Here is a 26,989-nt window from a genome sequence, read left to right as displayed (position 1 = left end):
ATCCAAATTGAAAAAATTGCTTCATTTTAGAATTGATTTGACTTTGAAGCAAAAGCATGTCAGTTTCACAACTATGTGCAAGTTAAGTAAACTTACCAATTCTTGTGTCACTCAGAATTATTAACATGAATTCAAAGAGATATTGCATAAATTGGAAAGCAACTCTAAGATTTATTAACACCAGCAAAACATTTAAACTTTTCTTGTCATTTTTGCAGCCAATTTAAATAGGACTGTTGATTACAATTAAAATATCCTGTGTGTTTATGTTAGAAAAATGTGTATTGATTTGCATTATGAGAAGTTTCAATTTTAGCAGAAATTCTTGTACCTATCTAGCTAAGTCGCAAATAAGCATTTTCTTTCCTTGGAGCTTCAATTTTAGCTTGTTCATATACAATACCTATCACTGAGATTGTATGCGTATATTTTTAATTTATAGAAATATTATCGTGGCTTATACTTCAATTTCTTACTTATCACTATGTTTCTTCTGTGTATGCATCTAATCCTTTGCTTCTAACTGCTACACACTCTTTCATGGTGCATGGTGCATCTTACCCAGGCATTCCCAGTGATGGAGACCCAGATTGCTTCCAACTCCTGCTACCACAAATCATGCTGCAGACATCCTGTTCATGTACCTTATGAATTCATGTGAGATTTCTTTCAGATGTATACTTAGCTTGATTGCCCTTCTAAATCACAAAGCAGTATTCCTTCTATCCCCCATATTTCTTAGCTTTTCTATTTTTTCTTTTTTATTATTATTTTTTGGCTGCATCAGGTCTTAGTTGCAGCATGAGGGGTCTTTGTTGAGGCGTGCAGGATCTTTCGTTGTGGTGCGGGCTCTTCACTGTGGCACGCGGGCTTCTCTCTAGTTGTGCCGTGTGGGGTTTTTTTCTCTCTCTAGTTGTGGCGTGAGGGCTCCAGAGGGCATGGGCTCTTTAGTCTGCAGCTCGTGGGCTCTCTTGTTGAGGAGCATGAGCTCAGTAGCTGTGGCACACGGGCTTAGTTGCCCCGTGGCATGTGGGATCTTAGTTCCCCGACTGGGGATCGAACACATGTCCCCTGCATTGGAAGGCAGATTCTTTACCACTGGACCACCAGGGAAGTCCCAGCTTTTCTATTTCTTTGCCTTTCTTTTTTCCTTCTGGGAGACATTCTCTCTTTTGTCTTTCAATTCCCTAATATGTTTCCCAGCTGTGTCCAGTCTGCTACTTTTCATATCTATTGTGTGCTCTATTTTAGTTATTTTTATACCTAACATATTGTTTGTTTTACTAAAGTTGTTTTTCCTATTTCAACTATTTTTTAAATTTTTATTTATTTATTTTTGGCTGCATTGGGTCTTCATTGCTGCACGCGGGCTTTCTCTAGTTGTGGCGAGTGGGGGCTACTCTTCTTTGCAGTGCACAGGCTTCTCATTGCGGTGGCTTCTCTTGCTGCAGAGCACAGGCTCTAGGTGCGTGGGCTTCAGTAGTTGTGGCACACGGGCTCAGTAGTTGTGGCTCGTGGGCTCCAGAGTGCAGGCTCAGCAGCTGTGGCGCTTGGGCTTAGTTGCTCCGTGGCATGTGGGATCTTCCCGGACCAGGGATCGAACCCATGTCTGGCAGGCGGACCCTTAACCGCTGTGCCACCAGGGAAGTCCCTCTTATTTCAACTATTATAATTTTCTCTATGTGATGTTTCTGTTTGGTTCTTCTTTATGTTTTCTTGTTCTGGTGTCGTATTGGTAATACGTTCATCTCTTTAAGCATGTTTATTAAGCTACTTTTAAAATCTTGGTCTATCTGTTGTCATCTTTCTACTTAAGGTACAATCTGCAATCAAGTGGGTTGTATCCATCTGAGTTAGTTGTGTTCCTCACCTGTCTTGTTATTTGACCCATGGGCACATAGGTTGCTCTGTTCGACAATGTGTACCAGTGCCATTTAGCTCAGGGGGTGAGGGTCAGGGGTGAATGAGCCATAAGACTGAGAACCTCAAGAACCAAAACTCCCAAGTCAGTCAGACCCAACCTCACTAAATAACTCCTCATGTCAAGGCTTCACCTTTTGCCCCCACCTCCTAAGGGAGAAGCAACCTTAGGGGAAGTACTTCTTAGATTGCAGTTCTCCTGCTATGAGAGTTTAGGGGAAACAACTGTCCAAAGTTCAGTTTCCCCTCCTATTTTTTTATTGGATCCTCACAAGCACAGTGAGTCTTCAGTGCCCTGATGTTACTCTTACCAGCACCTGGATCAGCGGTTTGAGTCAAGAAGGTGATGGCACATCACTGTTTGTTCTAAGACACTGGCGGAGGAAAAGACAGATGAGAACCCCAGAGATCCTCTTCTTTTTTTATCATTCCACAGCCATGCCTGGCCACCTCCTGCCGTAAACCAAAGCCACCCCTTTACCACACACCACACCAGTTCAAAACAGGGCCCCCCTTCACCCAAGGGGTATTTCACAGTTTTCTTCATTTCTTGGTGTTTTCTGTTTATAATTCTTTCGTAGTTGACCTTGGGAGAGGGAGCAGCAGTCACACTGGTTCAGTCAAGCTTAAGGGTTTTGAGTACTTGCTTTGTGCTAGACACTGCTCTAAGTGTAGCATCTGTATTAACTCATTTAATCCTTACAATCACCCTGTGAGGTTATATTAGCAGGCCCATTTTACAGACGGGAAAACTGAGACAGAAAGAAGTTAACTAACTTGCCTAATGGACAAATCAATCAGGACTCTAACCCAGAACTCTTAACTCCTGAGTGGGCCCTCTTAACCTCTGCCTTGTGGCAGAGCCCGATTTACCCAGTGTCCTCTACAGAGACATATAAATGTAGTGTTGGCCAGGGCTTTGCCCCTTGATGTCTAGCTTCTGAGACACTGTCTGGAAGAGGCGGGGGGAGGTGACAAGAACAAAGCATTAACAGCCAGGCATGCTGTCAGCATCATTTGATCCCAGGCAGGCAGGACACAGGCCCTACATGGTTAGAGGTGAAGGGAGGAGGACGTGTGAGTGTGTGGAAGCCCAGCCCAAAGGAGGGCTGATGTCAGTTCTCTTCTGTGCATTTGTCCAGATTTGACACGTGGTGTAAGCTGATTGGTGTGAAATTCTGTTCTGCGTTTTCCATCTACTGAGTGTGAGGTTCTTCCAGTGGCAGCATTCAGGTGGCTGGAGCAGCTCTGGCTGGGGACCCCTCGATGCCTCCCCAGCGGCAGTAGTTAGGCTACCAGTACCTGCTACTATGCTCGCCCTTTATACTTCTTCCTCTTTCTTCCGGCTCTCTTCCTTTCCTTTGCTCTGATTGGTCAACCCTGCCCTAGGTCCTGTGAAGCGTACTCTAGGTGGATGAAATTGGAAGGTGAAAGTCAGTGGCCGTGAAGCAGAATGAGGACCATAAGAAAGTGAAAGCTCTGACTCCAGTTCTTGGGGGTCTCATGAACTGTGGGCATCGTGGGTTTTAGTATAACAAGGCTAGTGTCAGGTATCTTGATGCTCGACACAGCTCCTTCTGGGAAACCACAGCTCCCCTCTTGTAGCTTCTGAAGTGCCAGCCACTTTTTTAGCTGGGGTTGCTTAAATAGAATCAGAAACTGATTTGAGGAGCATCTCCTCCCCGACTGAGGTTTCAGGCAGGCAGGTTCCTCATCTGAGTGTCGCTGACAGGCAGGCTGCCGGGCCCCAGGGACCAGTTACATGCTTTCTGAGCCACAAATATTTCACACTGTGGGTTCCCAGCTGCTGTCCTTCCCCTCCCCCATTCCCTTCCACCTCTTTCTCCTTCCTAAACCCACACCTTACAGTCAAGTTAGCCACGGCCACCTTCCTCGGCCCTCCCTCCCGTGGGCCCCTCTCCTGGTGTTCCTTCCGGGAAACCTGAGACACCAGAGCACACCTCTAGCTTCCTCTGGCTCGGAAAACAAAGTGAAATTGACAACTATGATGGTTTCCTATATGCCAGAGATGGTTTGTGGTGTCTAACTAACATTATTTCATACAAATCTCACAACAACTTGAGAAGGAAACGTGTACTGTTAAAGGTCCTGAGGGTCCTGGGCCCAAGATTTAGAAATGGCAAAACCAGGATTCAGACCTATGCTTGTCTGCCTCTAAAGTCCACACTCTTTGCATGTTTTCAGATCCTCCAGCCCCATTCTGAATTCCCAGTCTTCTAACCTCAGAACTCTGTTCCCAAGCAGTCTGGATATTTTGTTTCGCTTTAGAATTAAAAAAAAAAAGAGGAGAAAGAAGAAAGAAAGAAAAAGAAAAGAAAGGAAAAGACAGAGTTACAGCTGCCTGTCTTTTGGGGATCATATTTCTTCATAGAATGATTAGAATACTTTGTTTTTCTATTCAACATCTCATCCACTGGTTATTTTTGAACTTTTAAACCATAGAACTATTTCCTACGAAATGACCATGGGACCTCCAGTATATAAAACACCTAGGAGTGGTTCTGTTTGAAGTGGCAGGGGATGGGGGAGCCCCAAGACCTGGCTCCTCTGTGTCCCTGACAGCCAGAAGCAAGCTAAGGAAGCCTTAGGTGTCTGTTGAACACATCGAAAGCTCCTGACTCTCTCTCACTTTAGAGATGAGGAAGCTGGGGCCCAGAGAGGGGAAGCGGCTTGACAGTCAGGACTAGTAGTGTCTGGCTCTTGCAGCTTCTGGCCCGCAGCTCTCTACAGTGTGGGTATCTCTGCACCTAGTCCAGGAAGGGGATGCGGGTGGGGGTAGAGAAAGAGGAGAGGCTGGGCTTCCTCTCTCCTCCTTCCTCATCACCAGCAAACTGAGCTCCCAAGCCCCTTGGGGAAGGAGGATAGTCAGGGAGAGAACAGCCGGGGAATACTGAAGGGTGCAAGCAGAGGCACGCGGGAGCACGGGACAAGGAGTCGGAAGGAAGAGGAGACTGGAGAGGGGAAGCGGGGAGGGGAAGAGAGGCAAGGAGCTGCCGGACCAGCCCAGGACCAGGATTGGCCTAGGGTTTGCTTCCTGGTCTTGCTCTAGGGTCCCCTTGGGCAAGACCTGCCCCCCTTTCCTGCCTCAGTTTTCTTTGAAGGCTTCTCTGCTCACCGGCCGTGAGAGCACGTACAGGGTACAGGAGGGGCAGGGTGGTGTACGAGCACCGCACACGAGCAGCCGGGCTTAGCTGGTGCAGCTCCACCTGTGAAGAGCTGAATGTCTGGCCGTAGCTCCGAAGTCTCCTGGGCCTTAGATTCCTCACCTGTCACACCAGACGGGATGAGACGATCTCTAAGGGTCCTTTTGGCTCTGAAAGATGTGGGACCTGGAGCCTGTGCTTAGGGAACCCAGAGAATGGGCACTTTGGGCACATGTGGGCTCCAGGGCACCAGGCGTTATGTGGTCTAGCAATCTTGTTTTCTTTGTTTGTTTGTTTTTAATGTATATTTTAAAGTCTTTGTTGACTTTGTTACAATATTGCTTCTGTTTTATGTTTTGTTTTTTTGGCCGCGAGGCATGTGGGATCTTAGTTCGCCCACCAGGGATGGAACCCTGCACTCCCTGCATTGGAAGGTGAAGTCTTAACCACTGGACGGCCAGGGAAGTCCTTAGCAATCTTGTTTTATGGGAGAGGAAACTGAATCTAGAAAGGCAAAGTGACTTTTCTGCTTCTCTCAGCTTTATTTCTCTTCATCCTCTGAAATGTAGAGCCATACACTTCAGTTCAAAGCAGTTCTGTGCAGTGGATAAGCTTTTTGTTGTTGTTTTTCTGAACATTTTCTTTGACTTTCAAATTTTTTAAAAAAAATAAAAACAGTACATGCTTGTTGTAAAGACTTCCGTTAATACAGGAAGTGAAGAAAGTAAAAACTGCAAATTGCTGTCATCCTCCTGTCCTTACCCTTTGAGTCCTTAGGGGTATCTCCTGTTAACATTTTAGTGGTATTCATCCTGACCTATCTGATGAACCCACAGGTGTGTGTGTGTGTGTGTGTGTGCGTGTGCGTGTGTGTGTGTGTGTGTGTGTGTGTGTGTGTGTGTGTGTGTCCCCATGGGATTATAATATCAATGATTCAGGCACAAACTTTAGAATCAGACACACCTGGGTTCTAATCCCAGTTTATAGCTAATTAGCTGAGTGGCCTTGTTACTTGACCAGTTTTAGTCTCAATCTCCTCATGTGTAAAATGGGAGTAATAATATCTACCTTATAGGACTGCAGTGAAGATTTAAGGAGATTTTGTGTGAATGGCACTTAACTACCAGTGCCCGATACACAGTAAGTACTACACACACACACACACACACACACACACACACACACACCCAGGGGGCACAGAATGAGTTAGAGGTACAGTATATAAAAACGAGACCCAAGTTTCCTTACCTTCAGTCACATTGACTTTCAGCCAACCTCTCTGCTTCTCACCCTGGCTCCACGGCACAAGTTATGTGCTCAATATTTGTTGAATGAATGATTGAAATTGTGGGGTGGACCCAGGGATTTGAGGTCTGTGGAGTTCCCGGGGAGCCTGCTCTGGGAGATGCAGGGTTTCACCTGGTGGATTGGGAGGGTGTGGGATAGTGTGAGTTGGCCGGACCAGCTGTTGCTTCAGGGTGCCAGGCCGGAGAGTTGAACCTCAGGGCAGAGCTGAGGCCCCAGAGTGGCTCTCAGCTTAAAGGATCTTGGCTTAAAAGGAATGTGCAGTGGGCTGCCTCTGTTCAGGAGGGACTAAAAAAAGCCTCGCCCTCCCCTGGGCTTTGTGTGAGGGTTATCAACTGCTCAAGTCAGCTCATCTCTCTGGCTGGACTCTGACATTTTTGAGAAGGTCTGTTTCCCTGGCCCCTCTGGGTGTCCACTGATTGGCAGGAAGGGGTCAGCCTGACCCAGAGGTGGAGGTCGTGAGGAGTGTGAGGTGTGGGGGGGGGGAGGGGGAGGGGGAGGGGGCTGGTAGCCCCAAAGCTGGTGACAATGCACAGTTGTCAGCTGTACCCTGCTGGTGTTTCTTCCTTTTATAGTCAGCAGCAGTTGCTCTTGCGATCACCCAGCCCCTCCGTGGGGGCTCCTGCCCAGGATAAAAGGGGCGGGAGGCAGCCCAGTCTCCCGTCTCATCTCCTGGGCGCCGCATCTCTTGATTCCTTCCTAGGTCTCACCTCTTCGGAAGAGCCCAACAAGACAACATGCCTCCCAAGAAGCCTGAGCCTAAGAAGGACGCGGCCAAGGCAGCCTCAGCCCCAGCCCCGGCCTCTGCCCCACCTCCTGAGCCTCCCAAGGAACCTGCCTTTGATCCCAAGAGTGTAAAGGTAAGTGAGCCTCAGCCACTGGGATGGGGGTGGGGATGACATTCAGGACCCTCTTTGCCCTGGAGCTCAGAGATCTACTTCATGGGGGCTGGACCGGGGTGAGGACTGCGGTGTCCATCCCCTGCTCACGGTCCCATGGGGCGTGGAGCAGGTGTTGGGGCTGGTGAGGGCTATTTTGGATTGCAGGCTTTTCCCCTCAAGAACAGGTTTCTGCTCTGTCTGAGGAAGCCCTACTCTCTCATCCCAAATTTGCCCAGCAAAGTTGGGAATGGCAGGGCGGTACAACCAACCAACCATCTAAACTTTCTTTAAGGCACTGCGGGGGCCACCATAGTGAAGTAAAAAAGACTGTGCGGTATCTTATGGAGAACAGACACAGAATGATAACTTCCAGTGTAACTTGGAGTAGGTGATATAAAGAGCGAGGGAGCACTGCTCTCTGGGCGCTGGGGTCTGGGAAAGGCTTCACCTGCAAAGACCCTCGCACTGGGTGGGTGGTGAGGGCAGGGAGGCCCTAGATAAGATGAGAAGAGCCTGCTTCTCTCTCCTCTTCCCCACCCAGGTGGACCCCTCCTTCTGTGCCCTTAGCCTGGGCTCCTATCTGGAGCATGCAGTGGCCGAGCCTAGCCCAGGCTGAGACCCTCCCTCTAACCTGCTGTAGGAGCTGGGCCAGGCTCCCTCTGCCGCCGCAGCCCTCTTCCCTCTCTGCCCCACCGCGCTCCCCTCACCCTGAGAGGCTCCTCTCCTTGGAGCTGGTGTAGATCCTGCCTGCTGACTCAGTCATTTTAGGCCTCCCAGCTATCTGGCCCAGCTGCTTAAGGAATGGAACGGGGAGGGGATGGGCCAATGAAGCAGGGGGTCAGAGGCCTCTGGAGACTGAAGCGGTTTTAAGCTTTGGCACCAGAATGTAAGAGGTCAAGTGGCTACTGGTATGAAGGGCTATTAATAGCAGGTTGGGAGCGGTGGGCCCTTGGGCAGGGCTGGGGGTGGTGAGGAATCAGATCAAAATTAGAGCTCAGGACCTGGTTCTGTGACAAAGAGGAAGAGAAACTAGCCCCCAGAGCTCTAACTGGATGACCCTCCCTGGCCCTCTCAGGATACTTCCTAGTACCCACAGCCCTGGGAGACCCTGCCACTGTGCCCAGAACCCTGGGGGTGATCTATGGTAGTCCCTACAAGGGGCGGAATTTAAGCAGAACTGGCTTGGCCAAGAGATGGGACACTCTCGGGAAACTGAGGCACAGGGTAAGACCTTGAAAGTACTTGAAGGTTTTCTAGGTCACACATCGCTCCCTCTCTGGGCAAAGCCTAGCTAGAAAAGCTGACAATCTCACCCTTCAGGAAACCTGGATTTCTGATTTGTTCTGATAACGCACTGTTCCCGTGGGACAGCCTAATCTGGACAAGAGCTGCCTGGTGGTATCATCAGAGTTCCTTCTCTTTGGCCCATCACTTCCCTCCATCCACCCACCTTCCCCAATTTCTCACATCTGGTTGCAATTCTCTTTTCCATGTCTGGATTTTCCAGTTCTGGGAGTTGTTGAAATTGCTTTAAAGTGGAAAAAAAATTAGGTATTTTTCATGAAGACTATTTTCACTATTATTATACTTTATGCAGCTCCTTTGCTTAGAAGATTCTTTGCCCCAAAATAGAGCAAAAGTAAACTTAAGCCCAATGTGTGTGGTTATGACCATATATTCAGGTGTTACGTTGTTATACTAATTTCTCTTACACGTTTAATCCTGGGGCTTAAAGCATTGCAAAGTAAGGCAAACTGTACCGTTCCCCAGAGGGTTTATTCAAAGCATCCTTTACCCCATTTAGGGGGTTTCTTTAACTTTCTGACGAACCCTCCCCTACTCCTTCGGCAAAGTCCATTCCTGGGCACAGCTAGTTCTCTTTCCAACACGGTGTAACCCCTCTCCTGCTCTCCTAGCTCGTTCCAGCCACCTCCAGTGGTCCTCATTAACGAGGTCAGCCTCGGATGGCCACAGAGCAGCGGAATCAGGACTAGGAATGGTGGCACACAAAGAAGATGCTCCAGGATTGGTTACCACCACCAGCAGAGAGGGGATTTGAGGGGGTGGTGGTGGTAGATAAGGACCATGAAGTAACATGCAAGATCCTAAATTAAGGGCTTCCCTGGTGGCGCAGTGGTTGAGAGTCCGCCTGCCGATGCAGGGGACACGGGTTCGTGCTCTGGTCCGGGAAGATCCCACATGCCGCGGAGCGGCTGGGCCCGTGAGCCATGGCCGCTGAGCCTGCGCATCCAGAGCCTGTGCTCCGCAATGGGAGAGGCCACAGCAGTGAGAGGCCTGCGTACTGGAAAAAAAAAAAAAAAAAAAATTAAAATAATGACTAATGTTTGTTCATTGTCATTCATCTTCAGAGCCTTCCACCTTCTTCTTCTGTACTCAGATTGGAATTTAGGGGGGAAAACCCAAAATTTAGTCCTCTCAACAAATATATTTTGAGTGCCTACTCTATGCCAGGCATTTTCTGGCAAATCCCCTGCCCTGCCGGGACCCTGGCTTCAAGGAATCACAGTACACATAAAGGCATGACAGGAAAACAGTTAGGAAGCATCCAGGGCCCGCCTGAGAGGGATGTGTGCCGAAGGAGGGGCTGGGTTGGAGGGGGTGAGGGAAGGCTTTGTTGAAGGAGGCGGGTTGAAAGCCAGCATCAAGCAGAAAGGGGAGAGACTGAAGGGGTGGATGAGAAGGCTGTTTACAGCCGCTGGGACGGAATTTACAGTCGACCCAAAGGAATTATATAATAGGGAGTCAGTGTGGGTTTTAGAGTTATTCAGAGTGTTTCTCTTTCCCTCTCATTTGGAGCCATCACTTAACAAGTGGTGCTGAGAGAGCTTTGGAGGCTGCATTATTTGACAGCCTGTCAATTGTGGCCCAGTTGTCAGGAGGCCGGTGTTTGACTCGCAGCCCGTAGTCTCCTTCCGTCGTCATCAGTGTCTGCTGGAGGTGACCCGATTGCTGCGGAAGCCGCTTCTGCTTCCTTTGGAAGGCTTTAGCGGTCCCAGCCCTCATTCCTCTGTGTTTCTCTCCACAGATAGACTTCACTGCTGACCAGATCGAAGGTGAGTACTAGCAACCCCACTTATCCCACCACACTCTCTCTGTTGCACTTCCTGGGGAGGAGTTGTTGTCACCACCATAATAGTAATCATCACCATTGCCATCACCACCCTCATAATCACCACCATCACTGTCACCACCATCACTATCACCACCATCACCAGCAACATCATCATCTTCATCATTGCAAACCCGTATCTGAGTCAGGGTACACAAAGGCGTGACTGGAAAACAGTTATGCAAGATCGCAAGTATAGGCGTGTTCTCTGCTCACTTTCACCTACTACATGTTATTACTTGAGCACTTTACGTGGATTAGTTTATTTAATTCTCACCGCAACCCTGTGAGGTAGGGACTATCACCACCCCACTTTACAGGTGATAAAACTGAGGCACAGAGAGGTTGGGTGGCTTGCCCAGTCTCACACAGACAATTGGTGGTGGAGCCAGGATTCTAACTCAGGCAATCTGATTCCAGACTTGAGTTCTGAACTACTCTGCCAGACGGCCTGGAACATAATAGATGCACAGCAAAAATGCCTTTTTTTCCTCCACTCTATAATCTCCTATCCAAGATATTTAGAAGCCCTCATTTCTGGTTTGTTATTGGAAAGCCCTCCTTAGGTTACCAGCTCCCTCTCCCTGCATCCTGAAGTCTGCCAAGATGCTCACCCTCTAATGGTGGCAGGACCAGTGGTGACTTGAGGGTGCCTTAGTCCACCTGTGATCTCCATCAGCCCTTCTCCGCCTTTGATGAAGACAATTTGTTTTCTCAACTTAATATAAGTATTATTAAGTGTAGCTTCAAGACAAGTCTCGAGACCTCCCGCCCTCCAACTTAATTGTTGCCCCTCAGCCCTCTTCTGTAGGAGTCTGGTGTTTTGAGAATGAAATATTTCATCAAGTGATATCTACTTTACAGCTGGGATCCACCTTGATTGCAACTTATCCCTTTGTTTCCCCCACCAAATGCCTCCTGGACATAAAATCATAGGAATTGAAAGGGACCTTGAAAGTTCACCTGATTCAACCCCTTGATTTTAAGCACAGACTATATTTTAAAAATTAAACTAATCCATGAACATGTAAAAAAAAATCATATACTACTTAAAAATAAATTAAATTAAAAATATTTTCCCCTTGCTTTCCTCACATACTGATCCCCTCTCCCCAAAGCAATCATTGTTAATAGGTCTATGTATCCTTTGATAAAAAAAATATATAATGTTATACCAATATGTATGTATGTATGTGTAAAGTTCATACAAATTGAGTCATGTGGTGCATACTGTCCTGCATCTTTTATTTAATATATATTTGGGTTTAACAATATATAACATAGTACGTATTATTTAATAATATATTTAAATATCTTTTTATATTTAACACCAACAGTTCTACCTCATTCTTTTAAACAGTTATATAGATTCTCACACATGGATGCACCTTTTAATCCAATCAGGTCCACATTGATAGACCTTCAGGTTGTTTCCAGTTGGGGGAAATAATGCTTCCCCAGGGGATCTTCCTAGCAATGAGTCAAAGGATATGTGCATTTTAATAGTTATTGCCAAGTTTCCCTCCAAAAAAGTGATGCCAGTTACCCACCAATAGGGCATGAGAGATGGCAGATGCATTTTGAAACAAGTGAACTGAGTCCAACTCCATTTTTGCAATACCCTATGGACAGTCACTTTCCATCAATAGTTTGGAGTGCTGTGAAATTCTTAAAATAAATTTCAATGCATTTTAGTTAAATATATATATACTCAGTGTATATACAAACACAGTGGTACCCATGAGGACTAGAAAATCAACTAATGATAAAAATTTTCATTTCCCAAATGGGAATCCTGGTCAAAGCCAACTGAGACAGCTGGTTGCCTCTTTTCTCTGTGAAGATTTTCAGGGCTGGGGCCTAACTCATTCCAGCCTTTCATCCCTCTGACTTTGAAGGCATTGTTCCTTAGGTTGGATTGGAATTGTTTTTGCTTTAATTTTATTCCTATCTCTTCATTTGCTCTTTGGTGAAACTGAAGATGGTTTTCTCCTGTTTTGCTGGAAAGAACGTTATCTGCAACCAGGAGACTTTGATATTAGCCCTAAATCTGCCACTATTGGCCATGAGACTTAGAGCAAGTCACTTCTTTAAACCTGGATTTTCTTATCTGCAAAGTGAGGGTATTTGGTTCTTTTCAATTCAGAAATTCTGTGACTCTATTCAGTGTCTTCTAGATACCCTCCATCTATTTGAAGATAGTTATCAAATCCCTTCCTAGCTTTATGATCTCCAGGTGATATGGCTCCAATTTCTTTTATTTATTTATTTATTTATTTTTTCATAGGAATTAGTTTCTAAGTCCTGATTTCCTTCTCTGGTCCATATTTCCATAACCTTCTGGAAAGGGACCACCACCATTGTTCACTGCTCTAGCAGGCAGCTCCCTACTACAGATCTTTCAGAAGTTTCTTCTGGAACAATGAACTTCATCTCTCGTATACCTCGAGATCACACTGGCCTTGTTTTCCTCCTAGTAGCTATCCTAGACTTCAGTGTTTGTTGTTTTTTTGTTTGTTTGTTTTCTTTTTCTTTTTCTTTTGCGGTACGCGGGCCTCTCACTGTTGTGGTCCCTCCCGTTGTGGAGCACAGGCTCCGGACGCCCAGGCTCAGCAGCCACGGCTCACGGGCCCAGCTGCTCCGCGGCATGTGGGATCCTCCTGGACCAGGGCACGAACCCACGCCCCCTGCATTGGCAGGCGGACCCCCAACCACTGCGCCACCAGGGAAGCTTCAGTGTTTGGTTTTTATGTGCGTACCAGCCTTCCCAGCAGTCTGGAACATTAGCTGGTATAGCAGGCCTCTTCCTCCTCCTCCTCTTCCTCACTTGGTTTCCTTAATAGTTGGCTGGAAGTCACATCTGCAGTGGCCTATAAATGAGGATGATAATAGCTATAGCATAAAGTCTTCGTAAAGATGAATGGGATAATTCATGCAAAGTTATCAGCTCAGAGCCTGGCCCACAGTAAGTGCTCAAATCATAGGTCATTATTCTTGTTATTTCCCTCCTGTTCCATCCTTCTGTTAAATATCATTCTTCTTTTAAGTGGAGATTCCTACTTTTATTAAGTTTGCCCTCACTCTTCTGAATAAATTAGAAGAAGATCAAAAAGTCTGAGTTCAGATTCAACTACCCTATTTATTGAACACTGAATTTGTGCCAGAAGCCATGCTAATTGCTTTAAAAGTTAAAAAAAAAAATTAAATTGTTCTAACAAAGCTGTGAGGTCAGTGCTATTCCTTTTGACAGAGGACAAAGTTCAGTGAGGTTATGTGACTTGGCCAAGATCACACAGTTAAGTGATAAAATTGGGATCAAACTCAGTAAGAGATTACTAACAGCATTGTTGGAGAATTTACTCTGTGTTAAGACACAGAGTTAAGGTTTTTTATGTACATTAGTGTATTGTATTTGAATGTAATTTAAGGACCCTATGAGGTAGGTGCCGTTTATGGAAGAGAAGAGGTTTATAGAGGTTAACTATTTACTTGCCCAAGGTCACACAGCTACTAAGCAATGGAAACAGAATTTGAACTCAATTATTTAGTAATTTGAAAGACATGCAGTTTTATATCTTTGAAATTCATACAAAGCCTAATAAAGAGTGGCAGGTAAATGTCTTGGGGAACCTGCTTCGATATGTGGAATGATTTGTAAATAATCCATATGCAGCATCAAAGGAAATAAGTGTTTCTAAAGTGCTTAGAGAGGATTAAAAGCAGCTTTTCTCCTAAGTAGTTCACACATTCTTCTTAGGTTTATATTGTTAATCTGCTTAGTAAACCATTTCTTCGCAGGTAGCATAAGGTAATTTCAATGCCATACCCAGTCCATATTATCCCCAGTGACGAGTTGGTTGAATCCAAATTGATTAGGGAACATATGTATATGTATAACTGATTCACTTTGTTATAAAGCAGAAACTAACACACCATTGTAAAGCAATTATACTCCAATAAAGATGTAAAACAAAAACCAAAAAACAAATTGATTAGGAATTAAGGTTCTTTGCAAAGGGCCCAGGAGTGCCTTCATTCAGCCTTGCCCCTTGGACACCTGCCCTGGAACCTTCTGGGAGTCTGGCTCCAGAACTAGGAAATATAATAATAACCACCATTTGTTGATTCCCTTACCACATGCTAGACACCATGCTTGGCGTGCTTTGTAATCCCCTCAGCAGCCCACACAGGTGGACACTGTATCCTTACTTAGAGCTAAGAAACAGAGGGCCCATGGGAGTTAGGAGTTTGCCCGAGGCCACCTGCACGTCAGTGGTAGAGCTGGGGTGGGCTGACTGTTTCCACCAGGTCACCTTGTCCAACCTGGGAGCCCCCTCTCAGCCTGGAACAGGCAGTACTGATATTAGCTGACTTCTTCTGAACGGGTCTTATCACTTTGCAAAGCGCCTCCACACGCTGCCACCTCCTTTGACACTCGTAGTAACTGGAGGGGAGGGTGGGGTGGAGCCTTACTTTTTGCGCGTGCGCAAGGAAACAGACCCAGCCTGGTGCTGCTTGACAGAGCCAAGAGGAGAACCCAGGAATCCTGACTCCTCAGCCAGTGCTCTTTTCACTTCCCTGCTTCTTTCAACAGTCAGCCACCTCACCTGCAAAGGGAAGGATGGGTGGATGGGAGGGGCGGGGGCAGGGGAGACTTCAAATGATGTGACAAGTGATGGATGCAAGAGATCCCAGGCCCAGCGCTGGAACAGGTCGTGGGGCTCCAGGATGCCTCTTTAGTTGTCAGAAGATGGGGTGGGGACGGGTTACAGGGAGCGGCTGGGATGATGCCTGCAGGGAAATACTGAAATATTTTATCAACCACACTGACATGCTCTTCAGCGCGGGTTGAGGCCGATCAGCCCCCAGCCACCGCCTTCGCTTGGCCCTGGGGACTGCAGCCAGTCTTTTCTCTGCAGAGTTCAAAGAAGCCTTTTCATTGTTTGACCGGACCCCGACTGGAGAGCTGAAGATCACCTATGGGCAGTGTGGGGACGTGCTGCGGGCCCTGGGCCAGAACCCCACCAACGCCGAGGTGCTGCGCGTCCTGGGCAAGCCCAAGCCGGAAGGTCAGCGTGGGCCTCGTGGTGTCTCCCCGCCGCCCCTGAGGCTCTCTCCCTTCAAGACCAACCTACCCTCCCCAGGTTACCCTCCTCCCATTGCTAGAATTACCTGGAAGCGCCTGGCACTTAGTTGCCCCTCGAAGAGTGTGGCTTGGGCTTGTTCTTGTTTTCCCCATGAGGGCGGGAGCTCCTGGGGAGCAGGAACAACATTCTGCTTCTTCAGTGTCTTCCTGTGACACCGAGGGTGCCGGGGACATGGGGCAGGGAAGCTTGGAGGGAAGCTGATAACTGACCAGCGCCCCCCTCTTCCCCACCAGCAAATTGGGGTCGAGGTGTCACAGCACTGAGCTGTCCTCTTTCTAATGACGGTTAGGTCATGGAGGATTGCAAATTATTCATTTAATATAAATTAGAGCAGACTCAAGATTAACTCTATAATGATGCTTCTTTCACTCATTTGCATTTGATAGATTTTGGTGAATGAGAATTTAGAAAGTGGTGCCAGTGGCAACATTTGTGAATGTCACCTGTCACCATGGCAGTCAAGTTAACAGCTGCCCTAACACACATGTCCTTCTGAGAGGACGGGGCCAGGCAGACCTGGGCAGGAGCCCCCAGCCAGGGTGGGCCATCTCTGGAGGCTTCCTGGGCCCCATTTTGGCTCTCCCCGCTTCCTTGGTTCTGGCCCCTTCCCCTCCTGCTCTTGCTGGTGGGGACACTGGTGGGGGGTGAAGGATGTGGGCCAGAAGGGTCAGAGGACCAGGAGCCCACCGGTGTCAGCAGGGCTTCTCAGAGGTCGAGAGATATCTGGGCACTTCCACGGTGGAGGTTCCTGGGTTATAAAAGAAAGCAATGCCAACATTTGGGGGTATTTAAAAATGGTTTGCCTCTATTAAATTAAAGCTTTTAACACATGACAGTGTGGGAGAAGGGTGCTAGTCACACAAGAATCACACATTTTACAAATGATTGATTCAGAGTTGCTCCAGGCACTGTGGTCTAGTGATGGGACCCAAATTTGGAGTTACGCAAAATTTTCTTTTTGCAATTTTGTCAGTTTACCCTAGTGACTGGGCCCCTCAAATCCTACTCCTGCCACCTCAGCTGCCTGCCCCGCTGGCCACCTGGAGCTCAGAGGTCTGGGTGGAGTCAAGGTCCCTCTTCCCTCCTGCCCTAGTCCTGTCACTGAGAAGAGCGCCCAGAGCCAGCTCCTGCCTGGCTCCCGGGCCTCTGAGCCCTCCGGGATTGCTGACGGGGTGCCCCACCCAGAAGTGGCGGCGGCTGAGCTCTGGGTGCTGCCAGGGACGGGCTAGCCTGGCAGAGCCGGTGAGACCCCTCCTCACCCTCTGCTCCCTCGAGCTCACATCGAATTCCCTTTCCTTCCCCGTCCCCGCCGCAAGAGATGAACGCCAAGATGCTGGACTTTGAGACGTTCCTGCCCATCCTGCAGCATATCTCCCGCAACAAGGAGCAGGGCACCTACGAGGACTTCGTGGAGGGGCTGCGCGTGTTTGATAAGGAGAGCAACGGCACGGTCATGGGCGCCGAGCTTCGCCACGTCCTCGCCACCCTGGGTATGCCAGCTGGGCAGAGGTGGAGCCCAAGGGCAGGGGGAACAGAGGCGTGGGAAGTGCCCGAGCGGCATACGTTGGGGAGACATGGGGGTCCCTGCGTCCTGAGGATCACATCCTGATCCAGGCCTGTCTTGCTTCCCAGCTGGGTTTGCTCAGCAGGGTGGGAAGGAGAGGAGAGCAGGTTGGCCGAGCAGGGGTGGGGCCTGAGAGGTGGGACCCAGGGCTCCTGTCCTTGTCTTTGCCTCAGTCACTGGGGCCCTGGTCTGCTCACCCACTGGTGGCTGTAGCCAGAGGGAGAGACCTTGGGAACGAGGAAGGGCCTTAAGACCCTTGGCTCCACCCTCCAAAGCCTCTGGGGGAGCTTTGGTATGGCCACTTCCTACATCCAGGAAGTCTTGAGCCATCAGACTCAAGGGGGTGCTTGGGTTTGGCCTGTGCCTCCTTTGCCCATCTGTAATTAAGTGCCCACTGTCTCCCGCCCCAGGAGAGAAGATGACTGAGGCTGAAGTGGAGCAGCTGTTAGCAGGGCAGGAGGATGCCAATGGCTGCATCAATTATGAAGGTATCGGCTCCTGATACACTTCCCCGGTCGCACAGGGATGGGGGGTTGGGCACAGTTTGGGCTGGGCTGGGCTGCAGAACAGAACTGATGCAGGGGCTAGGGGACATGTGCACCCCGTGGGCTTTGGTGAGCTCCCAGTGGATATTGCTCGTTTTCTTTCCTGGGAGTGAACATCATGGTGTAATGGAAGGGAGATAGCTCTGTGATATATCAGCTGTGTGACCTTGAGCAAGTCACTTACCTTCTCTGAGCCTTGGTTTTCTCATCTGAGCAATGGGGTGATGCTGGCCCCTGTCCCAAGGCTGCGGGGATTGGCAGAGATAATGTAGCTCATTACATCTGTGTCAAGTACCAGCACAGAGAATGGACACAGAGCAGTGGTTATGTCTCTTCCTTCCTTCCACCTTCTCCCCATCAACCCTAAATGGGGGAAAGAATCATGATCTGAAGAAAGGGTATTGGGAAGGTTTGAGGTCAGGCGGTATAGAGCAGGGAGAAGAGGTTTAAGGGGCTGAGAGGGGCCAAGTGCAGTGGCTGATTTCTGTCTTCTTTCCCAGCCTTTGTCAAGCACATCATGTCTGGGTGAAGCAGACCCCTCCAGGGTGAGTGCAGCCTCTCCTTCGGGGTCCCTCTGGGGCCCCACAGGGCACTGCAGGGGGCAGAGAACAGCCTGGCCCCACCCATCAGTCCCCCGCCCTCTAAGTGCTCCTGTCACCTCCTGCCCTGCCCCCTGCCCTCCCTGGTCTTTGCACCTGACCTTGACCTTGACCTTCATCAGTCACATCCTCCTGGGGTCTCTCAAGGCAAGACCATTCCCTCAGGAGGGGCCTCCTGTATAGGCTCCTGTGTGTGAGGAGCCAGGTCCCAGGTGCCCTTGACCCTGTTCCTCTTTTCTCCCTTCCCTGACCACCCCCTGCGCCCTCCTGCCCAGGCTTGCTGCCGTCCTGGTAGGGGTGGGGTCTGTGATCAGGGGCTGGGGTATGGAGAGTGAGGTAGAGCCCTGTACATCTAGTGCTTTCTTTCAGGTGCCTGGCCCATGGCCTTAGCCCAGGTGAGTTTACGAGAGGCCCAGAGTGACTGAGCTGGAGTTGGAGCCCTGGACTCTCCACTGCACCGCAGCCCCCAGGACCTCACGGGCCCATAGCCCTCCCCGTAAATAAACAGCTCCGGCAAGTTTGTGCCGAGTTCCCTGATTCCAACCAGTCTCTGAGTTGCTTTTTTAAATGAATTAACTAGTTGGGTTGGGTTTTTGTGAGTGTGTGTGATAATGTCACCTGAGGCCTCATGCATATTCCTCAGAGAAATGAGCAGTAACTGGGAGCTGGGAGACAAGGGCCAGAGCCCAGAGATCTAGAAACATGAGGGCCAGACCATGAGCAGAGAGCTCAGGAAGGGCCTGCAGTTTGAGGAGCTGTAATCAGGAGTTTCATTTCCTTCCAAGGCTCACTCTCCACCTTATGTCCCGTCCAGGTGACAAATAGGAAGAAGCCACCTGCTTCTTCTTTTTAAAAAAATTGTGGTAAACAGGGGGAAAAGTTGGGGGGAGGGATAGTTAAGGAGTTTGGGATTGACCTGTACACAATGCCATACTTAAAATGGATAACCAGAGAGGGCTTCCCTGGTGGCACAGTGGTTGAGAGTCCGCCTGCCGATGCAGGGGACACGGGTTCGTGCCCCGGTCCGGGAAGATCCCACGTGCCACGGAGCGGCTGGGCCCGTGAGCCATGGCCGCTGAGCCTGCGCGTCTGGAGCCTGTGCTCCGCAACGGGAGAGGCCACAACAGTGAGAGGCCCGCGTATCGCCAAAAAAAAAAAAGGATAACCAGGGACTTACCTGGCGGTCCAGTGGTTAAGACTCTGCCCTTCCACTGCAAGGGGTGCGGCTTCGATCTCTAGTGAACTAGGATATTCTGCATGCTGTGCAGCTCAGCCAAAAAAAAAAAAGATAACCAACAAGGACCTACTGTATAGTACAGGTAACTCTGCTCAATATTATGTAACAACCTAAATGGGAAAAGAATTTGTAAAAGAATAGATACATGTATATGTATAACTGAATCACTTTGCTGTACACCTGAAACTAACACAATATTGAAAGTTTTTTTTTTAAAAAAATTGTGGTAAAATACACATAATATAAAATTTTCCATCTTAACCATTTTTAAGTGTACAGTTCTGTAGTGTTAAGTATATTTACATTGTTGTGTAACCAATCTCCAGAACTTTTTCATCTTATGAAACTGTAACTCTATATCCATTAAACAATAAATCCCCATTTCCCCCTCTCCCCAGTCCCTGGCAACCGCCACTCTACTTCTTGTCTCTATGCATGCATTTGACTACTCTAGACCGCTTATATAAGTGGAACCATACAGTATTTGTCTTTTTGCGACTGGCTTATTTCACTTTGATAATGTCTTCAAGGTTGATCCGTGTTGTAGCAAGTGTCAGAATTCCCTTCCTTTTTTTCTTTTTTTTTGTGGCACACGGGCCTCTCACTGCTGTGGCCTCTCCCGTTGCAGAGCACAGGCTCCGGACGTGCAGGCTCAGGGGCCATGGCTCACGGGCCCAGCCGCTCCGCGGCCTGTGGGATCTTCCCGGACTGGGGCACAAACCCGTGTCCCCTGCATCGGTAGGCGGACTCTCAACCACTGCGCCACCAGGGAAGCCCCCACTGTATACATTTAGGAGGAACTGGGGTTAAGCTCCCAATGATTAAAAACTGAAAGTGTTTTCCCTGCCAAAGTAGCTCACCATCCAGTTAAGCAAGGACATAAGCATCAGGGCACTGACTAGAGAATGATCATCACAACAACAGCAGGACAACTTCATCTACGTAACACACTGTAAGTTCCAAGGGACCTGCATGAAGCAGAAGGAAGCGAGGTATGACAGGGATGATTTTCCTTGGTGGGCTTTAAGTGAGACCTTAAAGGAGAAGATGCCCCAAGTCTGCTGCTCAGGCTCAGGTAGGAAAAGGGCACGAGCAGGGGGCTACTGACTCATTGGACAGACACTGATTGAGTGCCTGCTGTGTGTATAGCACTGGTTTCGGCCTTGAGGATACACTGAACCAGACAGACATGGTCCCTGCCCTCATGGAGCTTACAATCTAGTGGGAAGACAGACATTAAATAATTGTATCATGTGACAGATAACAGCCAACATTTATTGAAGGCAGTATCAGTTATGAGTATATTGATATTTGGCTGTGGGTTATGGAGACCGAAAGACAGCGGCTTATAAGACGTGAAAGTGCGTTTTCCCCTCCCACTGAAATCCGGAGGTTGGCAGTCTAGGGCTGGTATGGCAGCCGCTCTGCACATAGTCCTCAGGACCTAAGCTCCTTCTATCTTGTGACATTGATGTGTGACCTCTATTCATGGCCTATGATGGCTGCTCCAGCTCAGCCACCTTGTCTCCTCAGGGAATAGTTCACCAGGTCTCCTACTTGGTGGACCTCCTCAGGAACTGGCAGGACTTATTGGCCTCCTTATGGTGTTGGGCTCATTCATCTGAAGACCGAAGAACTCCTGTCCTCCTTGTCACCTTTACTCTCCCCTAGCCTCCTCCTGCTTGGCCCATCAGTAAGGCTCAGCACCTCCCCATCTCAGAAGAGTTATGGGTAAAAGGTGAGCTATTTCCAAGATTTTCTTTGGACTGAGTTCCAATATTTCCAACCAGGACTCAGACCATGTCTTAGTCTGCTTGAGTTGCTATGACAAAACACCCTAGACCAGGTGGTTTCAGTAACAGACTTTTATTTCTCACAGTTCTGGAGGCTGGAATTCTGAGATCAGGGTGCCAGCATAACTGAGTTCTGGTGAGGACTCTTTCTGGCTTCCAGATGACTACCTTCCTGCAGTATCCTCACAGAGAGCAAAAAGAGGAGAGAGAAAAAGAGAAACAGATAGACAGACGAATCCCACTTTGAGGGCTCCACCCTCATGACTTCACCAAAACATAATTACCAAAGTCTTTAGCTCCGAGTACCATCCCATTGGCGATTGGGGGCTAGGGCTTTAACATATGAATTTTGGGGGACACAATTCAGTCCCATAGCAGACAATGTAATTCATAGGAATAGGGCTGCTCCCACTGTGGTCCCTTCCACCACCCTGTGGGGTGGCTGACTGTGGACCTGAGAGGGTAGCACCATAGGAGGTTGAGTAAGGGCGGGAGGGGGAGGGGGAGGGGGAGGGGTGTCCCAGCTCTTGGGTGGTTTGAAGGAGGGCTCCAGCCTGGAGCTAAAGATGGCATGAGTCCTGACAGGGTGATGGCAAGTGATGGGACATGAGACAGCTGCTTTTGTGGGGGGAAGAGGACCGAACGCGCCCATAGGCTGAGCTTCCTGCCTCATGGGGATTGCAATGTACAGTAAACATGGGCCCTGGCACAGTTGCCTTCCCACCCTAAACCCTGCGGACAAATGTTGCGGAGAGTTTTCTGCTCCATGTCAGAGAGGATGGCTAGTTTCCTTTAAAGTTCCCATTGTCAGAGGGAATGAGCCAAAGCAGGAGCAGGGAGGAGACTGAAGCTCTCCCCACTCAGCTCCTTTCCTTTGCAGCATTGAGCTAAGTGCCATCAGGTGTTTGGCATCCTCTACAAGCTCTCTTTGGTAGCCAGGGCTTTTAAGGTAGAATGTATGCTGGTGATTGCTGGTGGTGCAATATCTGCCTCATACCACTGGATGGTACAATTGCAGCATCATGCTTCCAAAGGACACCCAGGAGTGGGAATTAGAGAAAAACTGATTCTCAGCCTGGGTTAGAAGGGACCTTCAGAAGTCACTTGGTTCACCTCTATGCCTTCAGAAAAATGGAGGTTTTATTCACTTTCAAAGACTCACAACTATTAGTGAGCTTGCTTCAGTATCTCCACAAAGGTTTTGCAGTGAGGGGTCAGAGAGAGGACACTGTTCTGGACACGTGGAAACCTGGCATATAGACCAGTTGTGCTCCTAAGTCACATACACACTCAGCTTCCGATCCACAGGTTGAAAAATAAGGAAGTTGATTAGATCATCTTTTTTTTTTTTTTTTTTTTTTTTTGCGGTACGCGGGCCTCTCACTGTTGTGGCCTCTCCCGTTGCGGAGCACAGGCTCCGGATGCGCAGGCTCAGTGGCCATGGCTCACGGGCCCAGCCACTCCGCGGCACATGGGATCCTCCCGGACAGGGGCACGAACCCGTATCCCCTGCATCGGCAGGCGGACTCTCAACCACTGTGCCACCAGGGAGGCCCATGATTAGATCATCTTTAATATCCTTCCCAGCTCTCTGATATGGGTCATTTAGAACCCAACTAACTACTTGCTGTACTCAGCTCTAGTCCATTTGTTTTATTTTCACCCTGTGTATATGTGTTTAGAATATTAAGTGGTAGAAAGCATTCATTCAAAATAACTATGGAGTGCACAGTTGTAGGTGCTTTGGGAGATAAAAAGCAAAGTTGGGCTTCTCTGGCGGTGCAGTGGTTAAGAATCTGCCTCCCAATGCAGGGGACACGAGTTCGAGCCCTGGTCTGGGAAGATCCCACATGCCGCGGAGCAACTAAGCCCATGAGCCACAACTACTGAGCCCATGTGCCATAACTACTGAAGCCCGTGTGCTTAGAGCCTGTGCTCCTCAACAAGAGAAGCCACCACAATGAGAAGCCCTCGCACCGCAACGAAGAGTAGCCCCCGCTCGCCACAACTAGAGAAAGCCCACGCGCAACAATGAAGACCCAATGCAGCCAAAGATAAATAAATATTAAAAAAAAAAGTTGAAAAAAAAAAGAAAGGAAAGTCACTCATGGTCTTTCACTCCATGAGTTTATACTCTATGGAAGTAAGAATGATCTACAGGTGAAAAGTTAAACTAAGGCAAAATAGAGGAAAGGACGCCAGGCAGTATGTGTCTAAGAATTGAGGGAGAAGTGTGTGTGGGATCATAGCGCTCGGATCTCAGGGAATGGCCAGGGAGGGCTTCATGGAAGAGGAGTGGGATATAAATGGGATGGGATATAAATAGACAAGAACCTGGAGAGTGTGATTCCTGACAGGAAGCACAGGGTGCCTTCTTCTTTGCCAACTATAATCACAGTCCCTGCCTTTTAGGATTTACATGAAAAGAAATAAAGAGGAATAAAAGAAGAGTGAGAGGGGCTTCCCTGGTGGCGCAGTGGTTGAGTCTGCCTGCCGATGCAGGGGACACGGGTTCGTGCCCTGGTCCGGGAAGATCCCACATGCCGCGGAGCGGCTGGGCCCGTGAGCCACGGCCGCTGAGCCTGCGCGTCCGGAGCCTGTGCTCCGCAACGGGAGAGGCCACAGCAGTGAGAGGCCCGCGTACCGCAAAAAAAAGAGGGAGAAAAGTAACTGGAGAATGGGACAAGAGGCAAGGAGAAGGGAAGAATGACAGAGGGAGGGTGGAAGGGTGTGCAGGGGTCACACTCTGGAGTGAGGTGCTACCAATTCAGAGGTAGAGAAGCAACGTTTAAAAATTCAGTGTAAGCTGGGAAAGTACTCATTCTTTTCTCCCCTAATGTTGTTGAGCCACAGAATCACAGGCTTTCAGGGTTGGAAGAGACCTCTAATTCAAACCCTTCCATAAAAGCCCTGTAAAATGATCGTCCAGTGTTCACTTGAATACCTACCACGACACGAGACTCACTACCTCCCAAGATAGCCCACTCCATTTGGGAAAAACTATAATTTCTATTCTTCTTAGTAGGAATCTGACATTTACATCCCTGAAATTTCCATCCACTGGTCCTGGATTTGTCTTCCAAAGTGACCCAGAAAAGACCTAAGACCATTCCCCGTGATAGAAGTTGACGTTTCCTCTTTTCTCAGCTCAGCACCTCCCAGCCGGTGCTTGTTCCACACTGAGATTCTTGAATCCATTTCATGTGGCCGGTTGCTGTCTAACGCATTCTATCTTGGGCCTCAGTTCACTTAGCAATGTAGTTTGCCTCATTAGAGTCTGGAAATTAATCTTCTTGACAGAAAAGACAGAACTGAGATCAAAGAGAGGTTGGAGAGTTCTGCAAATGTCACACATGTAGCACTGAGGTCTGTGCCTTTTCTGTATTTCTTGCTCTGAACCTTAGTGCAGCCGATTTTTGTTAATTTTTTTTTTTTTTTTTTTTGCGGTACGCAGGCCTCTCACTGTTGTGGCCTCTCCCATTGCAGAGCACAGGCTCCGGACGCGCAGTCTCAGCAGCCATGGCTCACGGGCCCAGCCGCTCTGCGGCATGTGGGATCTTCCCAGACTGGGGCACGAACCCCTGTCCCCTGCATCAGCAGGCGGACTCTCAACCACTGTGCCACCAGGGAAGCCCCGATTTTTGTTAATTTTAATGTTAAAAAAATTTCACCTAGCTTGGGACTCACGCCTTCCTGGCCTTGTTCTCACAGCCCCATGTCACAGTTTTACGTTCATAATAAGCCCCTGGCTGCCCCTCCTCCCGTTTACTCTGGGTAAGAACGCTGTTGAACCCTCTTTCCTCAGCTCCACCAGCCTCTTCAGAGCCCCTTCACCACCTGTTTCCTTATTGAATTGTTTGCATTTCACTTTTGAAGACCATCCATTCCTCTGGTGATAGGAACAGAGATTCTTTTTTTTTAAGCTGTTAATGTGATATATTTTTTCATTTTAATGACACATTGTTTTCTTTCTAATTTTACAAACAATACACATTCATTTCAGACAGGTAGAAAATACATAAAAGCATAAAGTAAAAAATAACAGTCACCCATAATCCTCACCCCTCAGAGAAACTACCATTAGCATTTTGATGCATTTCATTCCAGTTTATATATATATATATATATATATATATATACATACATACATATATATATATATGGCAAGTGCTTATCTATCTATCTATCTAACTATAATTTAGATATAATTGACTTACAACACTATGTTAAGGAACAGAGATTCTTAACCATAAAAGTCCCTCATGACTACATTTATACTCTTTTTCCAAGAAGAGAATTTGTACTTTTCATCATATTTTCAAAAGGGTCAGAGACCCAAAAAAGGTTAAGGACTGCTCTTTGAGAGCCTTTGTGGGATTCTGTTTATCTTTCCTCTGAAAGTTTTGACATTGCATCTGCTGTGGCCAGCCTTCCTCCGGGCTACCACGACCTCTAAAATAACACATCTCCTTCTCTCAGGACCCTCTTCACTTCCCCCTCTCCCCCAGCCATTCCTTGGGTCACACTTAGGTTTAGAGAGGCAGTTCCACCTTTTACTTTTACTCCCTCTGTGGCCCTGCTTTTAGCTGAATAAGCACTGCTACCACACCCTTCTGAGTCTTGCTCTAGACTCTGCTGAACCCACGTGGGTGTGCACCCCCCAGCTGGAGCCGCGGGCTCACGGGCTCACCACATCCCCATGGTCCCTTTGGTTCCTCTCCTTGATCAGACTCCAATGGCCTCCGCTGGGCTTCCTCCCTCAGACAGGTGGGTTCCCTGTGGATATGAATCTTCTTGATGGTCTGTACTCACGTGCCCGCTCTCCTACCAGCTTTATCTTTCTTAGAACAGAGTCCGTTGTCGAATGGCGATGATTCCCATCTCACAAATTTTTGGTCATACCCAAAAGAGTATGTAGAGAGTTTCTAAAACATCTTCATCATTTTGCATTTACGTAAATCTCATAAGATATTAGTTATTAGGGATCGATGTGTCGATTCATAACCAAGGGCCATGGTCGGTGTAAGGACAGGTTGTTGAGGGTGTCCTCAGTGTCTCTGTGGAGTGCGAAACTTCGGTCTGGGCATCTGAGGACTTGAAACAGCACATCTGGCAGTGCTGGTCCATTAGGGATCCCTCCGCTTCCCAGCCCCCAGGCTTCAAAGGAAATTTTAAAAATGACCACTTTGGCCCTTCCCCTTCTCCCATTCCAGCTCTCATTGCAGCCTTTCTGTGCCCTACATGTTAAGGAGAAGCCAGAGGTCAAAGATCTAGTGTTTAAAACTTGGTTACCAGTTAGAATGTGGGGAGAGCTCTTGTGTAGTTTCACAATCATTTACTTAGTGCATATTATTGCTGGTACTGCAAGTTTTGTTCTGATTTAGAATTTAGTCTTTGTGATATTTTGCCAGTGTCTAGTTTCTTATAATGGCAGCTGGCATTTTGCCAGGACTTTGAGGTTTATAAAATTGAATAGGACCTGCTCCTCGCACTTAGGACTGATAGGTAAGCTAAGACATATATGGTGCACAAATACAAAAATATCAAGTGGAAGGCAAAGGCTGTAAGACAGGCACTAACAAAGAAGTGGGGGAATTTTAAAGGGAAAAGCAGGATTATTTCCAGTTAGGAGATCACAGAAGGCTCTTTGGAGGAGGAGGGGCTGGCACTGAAACCATGGAGAATGGGGGTGATTTTGATACAC

The 26,989-nt window shown here is 48.2% G+C and overlaps 1 protein-coding gene across 1 annotated transcript; it reads left to right on the top strand.

Moving 5' to 3' along the window:
• Window positions 1-7,126: 7,126 nt before the first annotated feature.
• MYL4 (myosin light chain 4) lies at window positions 7,127-18,697 on the top strand (the record flags this gene model as incomplete). Its single annotated transcript, XM_081220000.1, has 7 exons — window positions 7,127-7,249; window positions 10,317-10,344; window positions 15,320-15,469; window positions 16,864-17,037; window positions 17,522-17,599; window positions 18,157-18,201; window positions 18,625-18,697. The coding sequence occupies 6 exons, from the start codon at window positions 7,127-7,129 to the stop codon at window positions 18,183-18,185; spliced, it is 582 nt and encodes a 193-aa protein (XP_081076126.1). The 3' UTR covers window positions 18,186-18,201; window positions 18,625-18,697.
• Window positions 18,698-26,989: the final 8,292 nt, after the last annotated feature.

Source organism: Mesoplodon bidens, assembly GCF_964165515.1.
Source record: "Mesoplodon bidens genome assembly, chromosome: 19".
Classification (NCBI taxonomy): domain Eukaryota; kingdom Metazoa; phylum Chordata; class Mammalia; order Artiodactyla; family Ziphiidae; genus Mesoplodon; species Mesoplodon bidens.
This window is presented reverse-complemented; position numbering and strand designations above follow the sequence as displayed.